Below are 16,984 nucleotides of genomic sequence, written 5' to 3' on the forward strand. Positions count from 1 at the left end.
ATAGCACAAGATGTGTACCCCAGAGGTCGGAGCAGCCCTGCCATTCCTCTATCTATTAGGTAATAAACCTTGGCACTGTGAATACACCTTGCTAATACTAATGAATTGAAAAAAGACTTGTATTCTTTACTATTCAATCAAATAGGAGCTGGATCTTTTGCAATATTGAATCAGTTAAACTTTGTAGCTTATACATATGTACACGGCATTCACATAATTTTGAGAGAGCTTTATATTTATTAAAGGTTTCATGGGACCCAGGGAATTTCTCACTGAAGTAACCTAGTGACAAATGCTATAATTAAAATTTAATTATTCCCAATGCAAAAGGCTCAACTTTCAAATGCTGAGCAATTTTTAAAACTAGTAATTACTTGACCAGTCCTCTGCTGGTTTTATATTACCATGCAGGTTGAATGACACAAGGGATTACAATTCCACAGCACACAGTAGAAATATCTTCTACTTTCATTGCTCCAACATTTTTACTTAATTAGAGGAATTTTGGCTCAGAGAGGAGTTTACAGTCTCGGAATTACATAGTTACATAGGGTAGGATTTTTCATGCAGGCTTCGGAACCTCACCTTCAGGCTTAAATGGGGGTCAGAAACCCGTACTGCATGGGAAACAGTCATAGACTATGATTTTCCCCAGGCTTACCAATTAATGGCCAGTGGGTGCGCTCTTGAACCTGGATGGCCAATCCGATGCCTTCCAGTTTGAAAGAAGCAGCAGGCTATGATGGCAGGTAAGTAAGGGAGAGGGCGTTTTAAACTGGAGGTGCCCTTTCTACAATGTTTCTAAATGTAAAATAAGAGCAAGGGGAAACACCTTTACAGGGCAGCCAGGCAGGCAGCGAGGGTCTCTTGGCCTGTGTGAAGTGCTGGCCCCCTGGTATGCTACTGGGAGCCCGCCTCCAACTGGCACCTTAAACTGGCACCCCACCACCTGCAGGAACCTGGAGGCCCACTGGAAAATCTCCTTAAATTGGCCTTGAGTGACCACTAACAAATTGGATTGGCTACCTGCCATGTGAAGGCAGGTAGCCCTGCTGCCCTCTGCACCCCCTCTCACCCCACCCCATCCTGCCTCTACAGAAAAGGCTCAGGGCAAGAAGGAGCCAGGGAACCAGCATGTCGGTCAATGGGGCTATTTTTAGCTCCCGCCCACCTGATCCCAGCTCCAGTGGGGCCTAAAAATGAAGCTCATAGATTCTATAGCACAGTAACAGGCCAATCGGCCCAAGTTGGCAATGCTGGCAAATGCTAGAAATACTCAGCAGGTCAGGCAGCATATGTGGAGAGAAACAGAGTTAACGTTTCAGGTCCATGACCTTTTGTCAGAACTGGAAAAAACTTAGAGATCTAACAGATTTTCAGCAAGTATAACGGTAGGCAAAAGGTGAGGGGCACGAACAAAAGAGGAGTTCTGACTTCGGGAGGAAGGCAGGAGAAATTAAATGACAAAAATAATGAGGATGTAAGGCAAAAGGATGGTTAGTGCAAGAAAGAATTGGCATGGAGGAGGTGTAAACAGGAATAGCAAAATCATAATGATTCTGCTCATCCCATTTACAATTCCTCTAGACCCATTTTTTTTTGTTTACACCACCTCCTTGTAATGAATCACTTTAACTGGTAAAACTAAACCTGCAGACAAAGCTTTCCTTGTAGTGCCCGTAGAGCTTAGTTTCTGCTGTTTAGTTCAGGCATTCGAGCTGCACAATGAAACGTTGGCTCAATTACTATGTTTATTGGATCCTTAAAAAAAAACCCAGTGTAGGTTCTCAGTGTCAAAAGTATTTGCATATGGATTATGACATGTGCAGCACAATGGACTAAGCTGTCCTCAGTTTCCCCTGTAGTAGTACTTCAGGTGCTGAGAAATTCTGCAGGTTAGGTTGAAGGAAATAGCATGGAGGAGCAAGGAAACATCAAGAATCTACTTGGCGAATGTCAAATTGTTTTGCAAAGTACATTGAAGTGGAGAATAAAAAATAAGGGAAACTTTACTGAGTTCCGTCTGCCATATACTCTAGCTACATTTAATAATATAGTTTTGCTGAATATAGGTCTGTCAAAAACAAGACAATCTCCCCCAGTGAAAACAAAAGGTCAATGGCAAATGACTTCTATTGACAAATTCTAGAACAGTCATAATGTACTGCTGTAAGCTACCAATGCAAATTATATTCAATCGTAATTTAAACAGTTATTTAATTGACAACTTCTTCCTTAAATACCAATTATGGAACCCAAACAATGCCAAAAGGTCCATGATGCTAAGAAATGTTTTCATCTTGCCATAGATCACTGGCAGTATAAGTATTGATGTACCAGGTAGAATTGCCACAGTAAGCTTTTGTTAACATAAAATATATACCCACATATTAAAGATTGATTCTGTAGTAGTGTAATGGCTATCCAAGGTCAAGCATGAATGCTACAGAGAACTAATGAGCACTCATGTGGAATGCCCAGAGTTTAACAAATGTAAGACATCAAATGCATGCACAACAAATGGTAGCAGCTACCCTTAACAATAAAAGAGTTTACATGTCAACAGAATACACAGAGCATGATGAAAAATGATAGCCCCATTTGTCCTACACAATTAGACCTATAAAAAATATAACACACTGGAGCTCCTTGGGAACTTTTAATCCAGTCTTGTTGAGGCTAGCATAGCAGTCAGGATGACACACTTATGACCTCCTTTGTGAGTACTGGAACTGATATCTGGTTATATGTTGCACACCAGAGACTGTGTTTTATTATCTCTTGATTTAATAATGAGTATTAGCCAGATGTTTCAGTGTTTCCTAGTTCTGAATTTGTATTAGAGGTAAAGGATGTGTGCCAATATCCTCCATATAAGCACAATAGGGATGTATGATTATAACCTATATAAATCCAGCAGTTAACTTTATATCTGACTGCAACAGTTTACAAATAAATCCTCCAGCTGTTGGATTTGTAAAATAATTTCTAAGTCAGCATATGACAAGACTACTCTTTGGCCTCCTTATCTCGAGAGACAATGGGTAAGCGCCTGGAGGTGGTCAGTGGTGTGTGGAGCAGCGCCGGGAGTGGCTATAAAGGCCAATTCTAGAGTGACAGGCTCTTCCACAGGTGCTGCAGAAAAATTTGTTTGTCGGGGCTGTTACACAGTTGGCTCTCCCCTTGCGCCTCTGTCTTTTTTCCTGCCAACTGCCAAGTCTCTTCGACCCGCCACACTTTAGCCCCGCCTTTATGGCTGCCCGCCAGCTCTGGCGAACGCTGGCAACTGACTCCCACGACTTGTGATCAATGTCACAGGATTTCATGTCGCGTTTGCAGACGTCTTTAAAGCGGAGACATGGACGGCCGGTGGGTCTGATACCAGTGGCGAGCTTGCTGTACAATGTATCTTTGGGGATCCTGCCATCTTCCATGCGGCTCACATGGCCAAGCCATCTCAAGCGCCGCTGACTCAGTCGTGTGTATAAGCTGGGGATGTTGGCCGCCTCGAGGACTTCTGTGTTGGAGATACGGTCCTGCCACCTGATAGCAAGTATTCTCCGGAGGCAGCGAAGATGGAATGAATTGAGACGTCGATCTTGGCTGACATACGTTGTCCAGGCCTCACTGCCATAGAGCAAGGTACTGAGGACACAGGCTTGATACACTCGGACTTTTGTGTTCCGTGTCAGACTACTGTAATGACAAGACTACTGTAATAGTTTGCAATAGTTCCCACCGATCTTCCAAAGTCTCAGGAACTGAGATTTAAACTGTGCAGTAAAATCTTTAAAAATGCTTGGAAAGAATACAGTTTGTTCCATTTATGTCTGTTCAGTTTCAGAATCTAAATGCAGTTATACGCATACACACGATCCATGATAAAAAGTAATGATGCTGATGGAGCCATGCATAAACAATAAACCATTATAAACTGTATATAGCTGCAAATTATTGAAGCAAAACACAAGCACCTAGATTTCCTGCAGAACTCTCTAGCATGACTAATAGATTCAACATTTGGTTGGACCATTTCAGCAACTTTAAAATTTAAAGCAAACATTCTGCATGGTAAATGTACCATTTTGAGTATGAAGCAACCAATCTATTGTAACAACCCAGCATATTATTTCCTTTGAATTTATATAGGTTTTGTGTTGATGAACTTTTGACTTGTATAAAAATATGAAGTCTGGTACATTTCTAAACAAGCTAAAATGAGTTTTAAACACTGAGGTTTTTAAAAAGTATTCATTCATGGAATGTGGGCATCACTTCCAATGTCAAGTTAATGTCTATGGAAATTAAATTGTGGTCGTTTCTATAATGGGTAAAAATTCCATCCTGTTGGTTTACTGTCCAAGCAATGAATATAAAAATGATCTCCATCCAGGATGCTCCATAAAGATCCATCCTTCTCTGTGGTACCTCCTGCAAAAGCACCTCTGATGTGGAATCCTGCACTGGTGCTGTTCTGCCTCTGCATCTTGTTTTTAGTCATTTTTTTTACTTTTGCAGCTACATCTCCTTTAAGAGCTGCTTACACTGGATAACCTGTCCCATGATCCCAACCTGTCATTCATTAACTGCTGGGAATATTGAAAATTCATTGAAATGAGCTGATCTTGCATTGTACAATGAAGTCAGTTTAGTGCAGCAAAGGTGCATATACTCTGAAAAGCAATGGAATATATAAAGAAGGACAGGTAATGAATGATGAGCTGTTGCATTGCACCTATCTTATCCCAACACCACTATCTCCAGATCGCATTATTGGCAGCACTATCAATTATGCTCCTTGTTTAATCCAACAGGAATGACAAAAGAATGATCTTGTTCCCTCTCTACCCTCCCCCAACCAGCAATGCAGCTGAGAACATTAAACTTTCTTCCTGGGGAACAGCTGAACTGCAAATACTCCTTGAGTTTAATATTTGGAACTCTTGGGACGAGAATTTCAGATTCATAGAGACAATGCTATGGAAGATGGAGGCCCACTGAGTGGGGTGCATAGAGCCTCCAGCTGCTTCTGGTGTGGCCTGTGTGGCATCCAGTGCTGGGAAGAGTGCCATGCGGACATGCCGTTCGTGCTTCTTATAACTGGCCAGATTGTAGTGTCAACAGTAACAGCTGATTTGATGCACGATTTCCAAATTTGGACCATGCAGGCCCACTCAATGTAATTGCTTGTCATACACCAAAGAACATTCATAAATCTGCAAGACGACCCTCCACTAGTGTTTTTTAAAGAGCCAGGCACCAACTTGCAGGTAAGATGATTTACACTAACTTCTACTATTGTAATATCCATGGCTGTAATGTGGAGTGTTTCTGGAGGTGCTGTGGTGAGTTCATGGATTTGGCAGGGAGTGTGGTTGCATTGTCACGGGGAGGGCAGATGATTTAGTGACCTGTCCACATAAAGGCTGCAACAGGTATGGGGGCTGCAGTTGCAATGCCTCTCAGTCTGCAGTATAACAGGGAGACACAGCAGTGGCTGTGGAGAGGAGAAGCTCTGTGCCATGCCCTCTGCCAAGTTGGAGCCGGACTCCTCCATGCTTATTGACAGTGACAGGTGGTTGGCTGACAGGCCAGCCAGTTTACCCAGTAATTTCATGTGCAGGCCCATCAGCATTCTCCTGTAAATTGTTCCATCAAAGTCCTCATCTGAGTCCTCTGTAGCAGGACTTGTTTGTGACCTTGTCCTCCAGGGAGTTGGCACACAAACAGTCCTGTCACCCTGGCTTGGCTGCAGCCCACTGGTGCCCAGTGACTCACCATATGTAGATCCCAACTCTATACTTGCCTCTACAGTATGCGCAGTGCAAGTATCTGACCTGGTGGCTGTGAATGTCAGATCGAGTGATGGTGCCTCTTCGTCAGTGCTGTGATGTTGTTGCTCTCTCTCTTCCTCCTGGGTGTGCTGTGGCTATCTATGTGGCAGTTCTTCAGTGTCTGAAAGCAGGAAATCAGAAAGGGAAGTCTGGGGAAACAGCAAGTTGCTGGGGAATAAAGCAACAGATCCATGGTTACACCATCAGCAGCTTCCAAATTATGACAGATTGCAGGATGAGAGTGAGATGCGAGTTGAGGCAAAATGCTAGGTGCATGGGTTCTGTTACAGCTGGCCCCATGACGCAGAGTGCCATCTCCTCCATAGGGCTCAGGAGATCCAGGCCTCCTTGTCCCCCACCGGTTCTGCTCTGCTCCCAGCAGTTATGGGAGACCTTGTTCTGCATGAGAGAGGGAAGAACGTCAGTGATGGTGTTGTACTGCATTTGTATAATCTGCCCGTCCCAGCTGAAAAGCTGGAGATATGTGGAAGCAGTGAGAGCTGGGTATAAGGCTGGTATCATTAGAATGTGTGTGAGGGGTGAGGTGGAGTATCTGAATGTTACACCAGAGTCCTGATTGCCAGGGAGTGCTGCTGGGTGAGTGATGGGGGTGTGATGCATTAAGCAGCATGAGAGGTTTATGGAGCAGTGGGTAGGAGATGTCATGTGAAAATACATTTGGTGATCTTGATCACCCTTGCGAGGTCATTAAACTTCTTGTGACACTGCTGCCAGATTCCGAAAATTGACCTCCCTGGTCACCTGCACCCAGTTCCTTCAGAGGGTGGTCTTTGAGGACCTCCTGGCCCTCTGTGGAAGCATGGCCTATCGCCTCCTGTCAACCTCACCACTAAGGCCTCCAAGACCACATCAGTGAATTTGGAAGCCCTCTGTCCTGCCCTGGAGCTCCCTTTCCCTTCTTTAGAATTGCAGCAATAGCATTCAGCAAAAGCTTCATTTTAAGAGGGACAGACTGCCTTTAAAAAGAGTAGGCTGGCTGGAACAAATGCTATCAGCATGTGCTGCTCAGGCACCTGCTTTGAGCTCAGGGAACCAGCAGTGTAGGCTCTGCTCGGACCAATTCTACAATCAGGTAAAATTTGTGTGCCGCCTGCCTCCATGACAACAGGCATGAGGTCACGAATCGTGACTATTGTGCCCAAAATGGGTGTACAACAATATCTAGCCCTAGATTTTCCAGTTTAAAACTCCCTGTTTAATGAGAAAAACATTTTAAATAAATATTCTAAGTGTCTTAATTTATTGTTGGACATTCATGTACTGTTTAGTGCTTTACAACTAGTCCAAATCGTTGACTTGTGCTGAATCAAACAATGTAATTGCTGGCACGGCAAACTAAATCGAGTATTCCAGCCATCAGAATTGAAGAGGCAAAGGAAATTTTAAGAAGTGTTACCAGGAAAAAAATGAAATAATTGGCATACTTTTTATGAATCCTGGGATGTGTTGTCAATAGATTCAAATTAATAAAGCAAAGCCAAAAAAAGAGTACATACAAATTCTAGAGCTCAGTATATGAATCTCTAATGTTCTGATACTGAACATATTACAACACTGCTTTGTTTTTGCATTCCTGACAGATGAGAATTCTGATCTAATGTTTTATAGAACACACTCTCTTTGTCAGTTGCCCAGAAGAAACATATTTCTGCACAGAATTGTATTTTGTATGCTGTATATTTTTTCTTCCTGCCTGTGTATCTTTTGCCGTCGTTTTGTTTACTCTTGCATCATGTATTGCCTTATATATTATTTAACTTAATATATTGTCTTATTAAAGTGTCTTGTAGCCACATTGCCACACTGTTTTGTACAAGAATTCATACTTTCTCTCTTCATGTAATAAATACGTGTGCACATGCCGTGCTCCCCCCTGGACTACACTACAAATAAATCTGATGGATGAGTTTATCTTCTATCTTATGCTGATTATATTAATATTTGATAGTCAATTTATGAATGTAATAGTTTTGTAGATAATTTGATAAAGTTCAAAGGGCCAAAATTACCAAAGTCTTCTGATTTATCAGCCCTAAAAGTAACACTACTACAATCTTTTCCGAGCAATACATTGAAAATGTTTAAATAATGTAAGCTTCAAAAGCAACATTCTAAAAACCAGAGACTGGATGTTGCTCTGGATGAGCAATACATGTTGCCAGAGGCCTAATTTGCTTATTTTCTTTTTTCACCTCTAACTGCTTTATATTTAAATATCTCTTAGCAGCCTTTTTTATGTCACTTTGGGTATATTTCAAAGATCCCACAGGTGGTATGGAGAGGATGAGGAGTTTAACCAAGTTGAGGACCAGAGTTCAACCCTTTGATGGGTCAATCTTAACTCCCAGTTGAGGATTGTGCTGTTGGGGGCCAAGGCAGATGGCAAACCATGTGTGCATAGGCCCCATCAGTCGCACATCCAAACTTGGCTGTTAGGCAGGCAGGAGTGCAATTGCGGGTGACAGGAGGATGGTGCTGGGGACCCAATGGAACTGTCCCGAGAACTCCATGAGTAGTTGGGAGGGGATCAGGCGGGTGTTACAGTTGGGAATGTGAAAGGGGCAATAGAAAATTGGCAGTCTGTTTTACACCACACATAGTTTTCTTTTCCATTGAAGTGTGGTGTGGTGTGGTGTAAAATGAGTTGCCAATTCACTATGAGCCCTTGTCCACTACTGGTGATGACCAATTTTCACCCTCCCTGTCTTTTTGGATAGGATAAAAGGATGCTCTTTTCTCAGCTAACATAACATTTAAGGCCGGATTTTGCTCTGAGTAGTGTTTATTCAACTTGCACTTACCCATAGATTTTCTACGGGCTTTTGCATGGCAAGTTCCGGTCAGCCAGATATCGAGAAAGCACAGCACCCTCTACAGTGCATCTAGGACCTGTACAAACATGGACAAGTAACTGCGTCAACCAAACCGATTGAAGAATTGTTAATGAGCAGCACAGCCTGAACCAGGAAGTTAGAACATTGAATTCAATGTCAAATTAGTAATTAAGATGTACCGCACCATTAGAAGTGTATTTCAATTGGAATGGACAAACTCTAACATTTTTGGCAAGTTTATTCCGTATCTATGAGGCAAGTATGGCATCTTTACGGCATTCTGTATGTTTGAATGGCAAGATGTTTTGGGAAGCTTTTGAAGGAGCAGGGCATTTCGGACAGCAACTTCATGATTTCCATATTTAACTGTGCTGTTGCACTCACCGCATGTTTCTGTCTGATTTACACATAAATAACAGTGAGCGCTGATAGCCACATTGTTATTTTTTTTAACAGCAAAATCCAACCAAATGCTTTAGATAGCGAGCAACATGAATTGGACAGGACCAGTACTATACAACTCAATAAACTTGAACATAATAGAACACAGATGACACACCCCGAGCCAGTTTGTTAGTGCAAAATTTATGGAATATCTGTTTGATTTGGGAGAATTTCAATCAATGACTTCTTGAAATCTTTTTCATTGGGCTCAGCCTGTTCATTTGAATGCATGGTAACTTTCAATTTTTGCACAGCCGTGCAGGTGTGGTATCTTAAAAGGGAGAACTGGAGAGCAGCCTGCACGGTACCTTCCAGGTTACTGCACCACAGAGCACGTGCACAGCTTACAGGGATGTAAATAAGTAAAGAAAATCCCACTTCACTCACATGTAGTAAGGCAAAGGCAAACAAGTATTTCAAGGGCTCTTTGGGACAACCAAAGGAATTAAGAACCAGAATTGATCAAGAGGCAGGAATTTAAAACTGATTAGTACCATCAATTACATTCAATCTTATGCCCGCCGCAAAGCCAAGATTAGAATGAAATCCTCTGAAAACAGATTTTGTACCGAGGTGAAATCCTACAATTTATTTGCCCCTCTTTCAGAAAAATATTCACTGAATTTTGTGCAAAGCTGAGGTGAATGCTCTAAAATCACATCTTGAACTGATATTCTGCAGTGCATAATAACAGAAGGTAAGATTGGGAACATTTATCTACAGCACATAGCTAGTCCGTAGCAAACAGTTTTGTTTGGCAAAGCTTTGTCCTTTTTCATTACTGTAGCGTTGTGCTGTATTCTTCAGTCTTCATGAAAAATAGACGCAGGCTTTGTATTCAGATTCAACACAAACACTGGCCGGGATTTTATACTGGCAACAGGGGTCTCAACATTTGTGAAAAATGCCGTTGAGAACCTCGCGTCTCCTCTTCTGCAGAACACCCATCAAATCTTGTGCCAATCAGGCATTTAAGTGTACAGTGGCAGGCCTTCCACAGGATCAAGGACCCCAGCAACGGAAGTCCTGCCCTTGGAGAGCTGCTGGCCAATCAGAGGCCTGCGGAGATAGTGGCTGCTGCCAGTGGAGCACCTACCTGAGGCCCAGAAGCGTCACTGTACCCAGGCCACAGGTAGGTCAGGGTGGAAGGGGGCTCGCAGGGTGGGGATCATGGGGGAGGGGGTGTAGGGGTTAGTAGCAAGGGCAGGGGGTGGCTCCCATCAGGCCCCCCCTTCCCTATGCCGGATCCCTCGTTCAGGCACAGTGCTTTTTAACGAGGGACCCACCCCACCCCACCCCTGCCCCGGAGCTGGGAAGTAGCCCACATGGTTTCTCATGCTGTGCTTCCCGTGCAGCGACAGGACAGCCCACCACACGGCTAAGTGCAAAGCATTTTATTATTGGTCCCACAGATTAACAATACATGATGCAGCATAAACTTGAAAATGTATGGGAATGTGCTGCTGACATTATACTCTTTTGACACAATGCTAGACCAATGCACAGAATCTCAGAAGTAAAGCTGATACTCGCAGCTAAATTGAGCTACCTTGTCTTGTTTAAGGAATAGCTGTTAACTATGATTACTCGCAAGAAAGCACTCACTACTCACTCCTACTCCAGTAAAACTTAAGCTACTATTAGCAATAAGGTATTTTAGTAATACACAAAGGACAAAATTGAAAGAAAGCAATGAAGCAAAAAAAAGCAAACACTTGATTATGAAGCTTTTAGGTGAACTTGCAAAATGAAAGGGAAAATATTCATCATAATATGAATTATTAATTCCTGTCATCAAGTATTAAACAAGCTCACACTTCTCAGGCTTGCACATTTAAGACATCTCTTTGAAATTAACAAATAGTTTACTCACAGTTCACACATCAATAGAATCATTTTACATTCTGTCAATAGAAAATTGTAAATGGAGGAATTCCAAAGTAAGATACTCATCCGGTTATATTATCAGGAGCTACTGCACATCATTTCATTGTTGAAGACACTCGCACAGCAGTAGTGAGATAGGTATTAGGTGCCGATAGATGTTAGCATAATAGTTTTCAGCTTGAGGTGAGCTGGAGCTCTTCAAAAAGGATACCCACAGGAAGTGTTCCATTAGGAAACAGGAATTGTCCACTTCTGCTAGGATGATAAATTAACAAGTGACCTTTTGTTTTCTGGCTGCCCTGGTAGGTTGTAGGTTTTTTTTGGTGATTGTTTTTTCTAATTCGATCATGGATTGTTGAAGCTTTTGCAATGAAAAAGAAGATGGTTGACTTATCTACTAGCAGTTCTAAGTCATGGTGACACCTTTTGCATATTCCTAGACAATGATTTACTAAATCCCTGACTATGTGTTGCTGTTGTAAATCATATATGTGTGTTTCTGACAGTGGGCTGACATATAAAAATTGTCACAAAACCCTTAAAACCAAGGCCCTATTTTTCTCCTGAATTACAAATGGGACAGGTAGTCTTTTTAGTATGCACCTGTTATAAGTTATACAACAGGAGCCCAATCATCTTGGAAATGGTCAGAAATACTTAAGACTGCTGTTTGAAATGCCATTCATGTGAAGTATTATTCCTACAATTTTAGAATTTAAAAAAATCTTCTATTGCGTTCACCACAGATGCAATCCTCCCACATTATAGCTCAGTCCCTGGGAGCCGAACATTTCATGAATTATTCTCTCATGACTGTTTCATAACTGTGTAATACATAATCTGAAAAAAATTGAAGTTTAATAAGTAAGACAGTGTTAGATATATTTTCAGCTTTATTTGTATTGGTGCACCCTACCTTAAATTTGTCCACTTCAGTTTTTAAACATGTAGCATGATATGAAAGGACCTGGAACAGAATTAAACAAAATTAGATGTTGCATTAAAATCAGTTCCAAAATCCTCTATGAAAAAAAAAGATGGTACGAAGTGCAGATTGCTATATAAATATCTCTTGAGAAGGCTGTTGGAATTGACATTTAATATCACTGATGCAATAACACAATGAATATCCTAACCAGTTCTTTATGTCAGTAATCATAGTTCATGATAGGCTGTTAATAGTGAAGAGCTATTAAGACATGTTAATGGAGTTTCTAGCCTAAATATTTCCATTCTATACTACACTTGTCATTAGAAATGTACAAAAGAGACTGTGCAACATTTTGCAAGCTATAAATGATCATCAGCAATCACTCTATTTAAGGAAACTGTTTTAGAAATATACTACAGAAGAACCTTGCCAAGTCACAACAAACATCTTTACCTGTGGTTGTCTTTCTGGTCTATATAAAATAAATCAGTTTACTTCAATTTTCCCAGGTTGCTAGAATATCAAAATAGATCAGAAGATTTTGGGAATTCACGAAAAGCAGGTAAACCCCTCAATCCAAACATGAAATGATTTTAACTCTGTGCAAGTGGATGGGTTTGAGTGGGTTAAAATCTGGTGTTGCCAACACCAAAACTAAATTGCCATGGAAATGATTAGGACACATGTGCAACCTCAGCAAAAATTATTCTCAGCAAATAGACTCTACTGTTGAGCAGCAGGGAGCCTATTATTGTCCCTTTGAAAACCCATGCCGCTCAACTTGTCTGTGTCTCTCTCCTTTACTCCTACCCACCTCAATTCATTTGAGAAGTTCACACTTTCTGTTTACCAGATGTGGAGGCAATACTTTCTCTATAAGAACATCCCCATTTCCCTAATTTCAGAGATTTTAGGCACAGTTCTGATGAAAGGTCATGGACCTGAAACATTAACTCTGTTCCTCTCCACTGTGCTGCCAGACCTGCTGAGCATTTCCAGCATTTTCTGCTTTTATTTCAGATTTCCAGCATCTGTAGTATTTTGTTTTTGAGTTGAGGCACAAACCTAGGGACCCTGAGGTGTGTGGTAGGCTAGGGTAAAGCTGGAGTTTCATCAGATAAACCCATGCAGTTTAACAGCGCAGCACTGGAAAAGTGCGTGTTCAGCCAGACCAAAATACCCAATTGCTTCCTTTTATCTGGAGCTAAGTAGAAAGAATTCCAGTTTAGAATGATGGGTCTACCTCATTAGTAAGCAAAACTGACTGTTCAATCATTCACAGTTCCCTGAAGTACTACAGAGATGACTATTTCAAATCAATTCTGATCCAATCATGTATCAACATTTTAGAGCCACCTTGACCCCCCTCCTCCAAACCCCACTGAAAAGATCCTCCTTAACCTTCCCCTCACAAAAGAAGTCAGAGTTAGTCATTAGGCAACAGACAAACTGTATTTTAAGCCTTCGGCAGGCCGACAGCAAGTACAGGAACTTCTTACAAGTTGTGTGATAAGCACCATAACTCACCACAAAATGGGCCTGTGTAATATCATTTGAGACATGGGGCTGAATTTTCACCAAACCAACCTGCTCACATCAGGGGGGCCTGTTTGTTAGAGAAGCAGGCTTTGCCATTTTTAACTCAGCCAGAGCATTCGTGTCCCACTTCTGGGTTTCCTGTCCAGTCACAGAGTGCAGGTGTGATGATGACCCACACCTGCCAATAAAGAATTTCTATTTAAAGGGACCCCAGTAGAGGTCAGAATGGTTACATTCTACATAGGTTCCAGAGGCTTCAGAAAGCAGAAGAATAGAAGCAAAACATGGGAAGGCTGCCCCCAGTTCTTTGACTCTTCCCTGGAGATTCTGGTGCAGGCCGGCAGAGAGGTGTTGTTCCCCGCAGACAGGAGAAAGAGGTCAGCCTCACAAACCAAACAGGCATAGCTAAAGTGGCGGATGAAATCCACAGCAGGCATGTGTTCCCTCGCAGCTGGATTCAATGCCACAGGACGTTCCGGTTCGTGGCACACTGGCACCAGTACTGGCGGAAATGGGGACTGTACCGTTGGGACAGCCTTCCCCTGAACTGTGCCGGGACCAGTGTTCAAGTGAGCCGCATAACTAGGGAAGTAGAGAGGGCTTAAAACTAATGAGGAAAAACTTTTTCACGCAGCGAGTGGTTAAGGTCTGGAATGCGCTGCCTGAGAAAGCAGTGGAGGCAGGTTCAATTAAAGCATTCAAAAGGGAATCAGATAGTTACATGAAAAGGAATAATGTGCAGGGTTATGGGGAGAAGGCAGGACAATGGGACTGAGGGAATTGCTCTTTCAGAGAGCCAGTGCGAACATGATGGGCTGAATGGCCTCCTTCTGCACCATAACCATTTTGTGATTCTGTGGGGACGAGGGATCAAAATTGGGAAGATATGGTAAATCAAGGAGTGGAGACAAGGCAAGAGAGAAAGGTATTAATATGGAAAATGATAAACAGACCGTGACAGGAAGGGACAGAGAGTACAAATCTAGAGTAAATCAACAGATAAGGCTAGAGGTTACAAAAATAGTAAAAGGACAAAACTAAAGGCTCTGTATCTGAGTGCACATAGCATTCAGAACAAAACAGATTAACTGATAGCACTAATAGAAATAAATATGATCTGATAGCCAATACAGAGAGATGGCTGCAGGATGACATAGATTGGGACCTGAATATTGAAGGGTACATGACATTTAGGAAGGACAGGAAGCTAGGAAAAGGTGGAGGGTTGGATCTGTTAATTAATTATGTATTAGTGCAATAGAGAGGGATGAGCTAAGTTCAGGAAACCAGGATGTAGAAGCGGTTTGGGTAGAGATGAGAAATGATAAAGGCAAGAAGTCACTTGTGGGTGTGGTGTACAGGCCTCCTAACAGTAACTGCATGGTAGGACGAGGTATAAAGGAAGAAATAATAGGAGCTTGTCAGAAAGGTACAGCAGTAATCATGGGGGATTTTAATCTAAATATAGACTGGAAAAATCAGATGGGCAAAGGTAGCCTAGATGAGGGGCTGGATTTTACCAAGTCCCTGAGGTTGTGATCCGTGTTGGGGGAGCCTGAAGATGGGTCCGGAAGAAGCCCTCCACATGGGTCCGGAAGAAGCCCTCCACAGAGCTCAATGCCAGAAGGGCCCAGCCTGATCCTCCTGGTGGTGGACAGGCTCTGTGGTGGCCCCACCCACCCCCACACCGCCGCTGGGCGATGGGAGCTGAATTTAAATATTAAAATCAATAAAATTAATACATTTAAATGCACTTAATGTATCTTACAGGCTCGCCATGATTGTCAGAGTGGTGGCTGGCACTCCAGCGCCTTCAATTCCCTGTCCGGGGAAAGCCAGCGTGACACTGGTGGGGAGGGGGGAGGAGTTAATATTTTCTGGTGGGGGGAGACGGGGTCAAATAAACGTAATCAGTGTAGCGGATGGTGGGAAGGGGTGAACTTTAAACTTTGTGCAGTCTCGGGGGGTAGGTCACATTTAAAAGGTAAGTATTTTGGGGGGGGGGAAGGGCAAATAGTTAATGTAATTTTTATTGGGGGGTGGGGAAGGGGCGTAAGAAATTTATTGCAGAAATTTTGGGGGATACTTCTTTAAAAATTTAAATAACCTGAGAGGGCTGGCTGCCCTTTAAAAATGGTGCCAGCACCTGCACACAGGCAGCTGACGCCAATGCTGGGGACGGACAGCCTTCCCTCTCTATGTGATTGTGGGGGGCAGGCCGCCCCGGCTATTTAAATGAGCTGTCGCGTGGGAGATCGTGGTGGCTCTTTGGTGTGCAGCCCACAAGGACGGGCCATCATTTTTTGAGCTCATCACCGAGATCGGCGGTGGGCTCTTAAAATACAGCCTGAGGAGTTCATAGAATGTATTCAGGATAGTTTCTTAGAACAGCACATTCTGGAGCCAACCAGAGTGCAGGCTATACTAGTCCTGATATTGTGCAACGAGATAGGATTAATTAATAACCTCATAGTGAAGGCGCCCCGAGACGCCTTATAATATGACTGAATTTTGCATTCAGTTTGAGGGAGAGAAGAGTGGGTCTAAGAGTAGTATTTAAAACTTAAATAAGGGCCATTATGAGGGCATGAAAGCAGACCTAGCTAAAGTGAACTGGCAATCTAAGTTAAGGGATAGCTCAATAGAGATGCCATGGCAGACATTTAAGGGGATATTTCAGAATACGCAGAATAGATACATTCCAACAAGAAAGAAAAATTCATGGGGAGGACCCACCATCCATAGTTAACTAAAGAAGTTAAAGATTGTATCAAAATTGAAGAAAAAGCAAATAATTGCACAAAGATAGGTGGCAGGTCAGAAGATTGGACAGAATATAAAAAACAGCAAAGAATGACTAAAAGATTAATAATGAGGGAAAATTAGAGTATGAGAGAAAGCTAGCTAGAAATATAAAAAGAGATAGTAAGAGATTCTATACATATTTAAAAAAGAAAAGTTAACAAAGTGAGTCTTGGTCCTATAGAAAGTGAGTCTGGGGAATTAATCATGGAAAATTAGGAGATGGCAGATGAATTGAACAGGTATTTTGCATCTATCTTCACCATATGGAGAGTGGGCAGGAAAGTGGAGTTGAGGCCGAGATGAGATCAGCCATGATCATATTGAATGGCGGAGCAGGCTTGAGGGGCTGAATTGCCTATTTCTGCTCCTAGTTCTTATGTTCTTATAGAGGATACAAGTAACATCCCAGAAATAGCTGTAAATCACGAAATGGAAGGGAGGGTGGAACTCAAAAAAATTACAATCACCAGGACAGTGGTACTGAGCAAATTGTTGGAGCTGCATGCTAGGGTTTTAAAAGAAGTGGCTAGTGAGATAGTTGATGCATTGCTTTAATTTTCCAAAATTCCTGAGATTTGAGGAGTGTTCCATTAGATTGGAAAATAGGCAATGTAACTCCCTTATTCAAAAAGGGAGGGAGACAGAAAGCAGGAAACTACAGGCCAGTTAGCTTAACATCTATCATATGG

At 42.3% G+C, this 16,984-nt stretch overlaps 1 protein-coding gene across 1 annotated transcript in view; it reads right to left on the minus strand.

The window, feature by feature from the left end:
• The window catches only part of pde11a (phosphodiesterase 11a), a 362,432-nt gene that overhangs the window by 126,797 nt on the left and 218,651 nt on the right, over nucleotides 1-16,984 (minus strand). The window contains exon 11 of the mRNA XM_068034578.1: nucleotides 11,937-11,987. Coding sequence (XP_067890679.1) covers nucleotides 11,937-11,987 — 51 coding nt within the window. The remainder of the gene's footprint in view (nucleotides 1-11,936; nucleotides 11,988-16,984) is intronic.

This window comes from Heterodontus francisci, chromosome 7, assembly GCF_036365525.1.
Source record: "Heterodontus francisci isolate sHetFra1 chromosome 7, sHetFra1.hap1, whole genome shotgun sequence".
NCBI lineage: Eukaryota > Metazoa > Chordata > Chondrichthyes > Heterodontiformes > Heterodontidae > Heterodontus > Heterodontus francisci.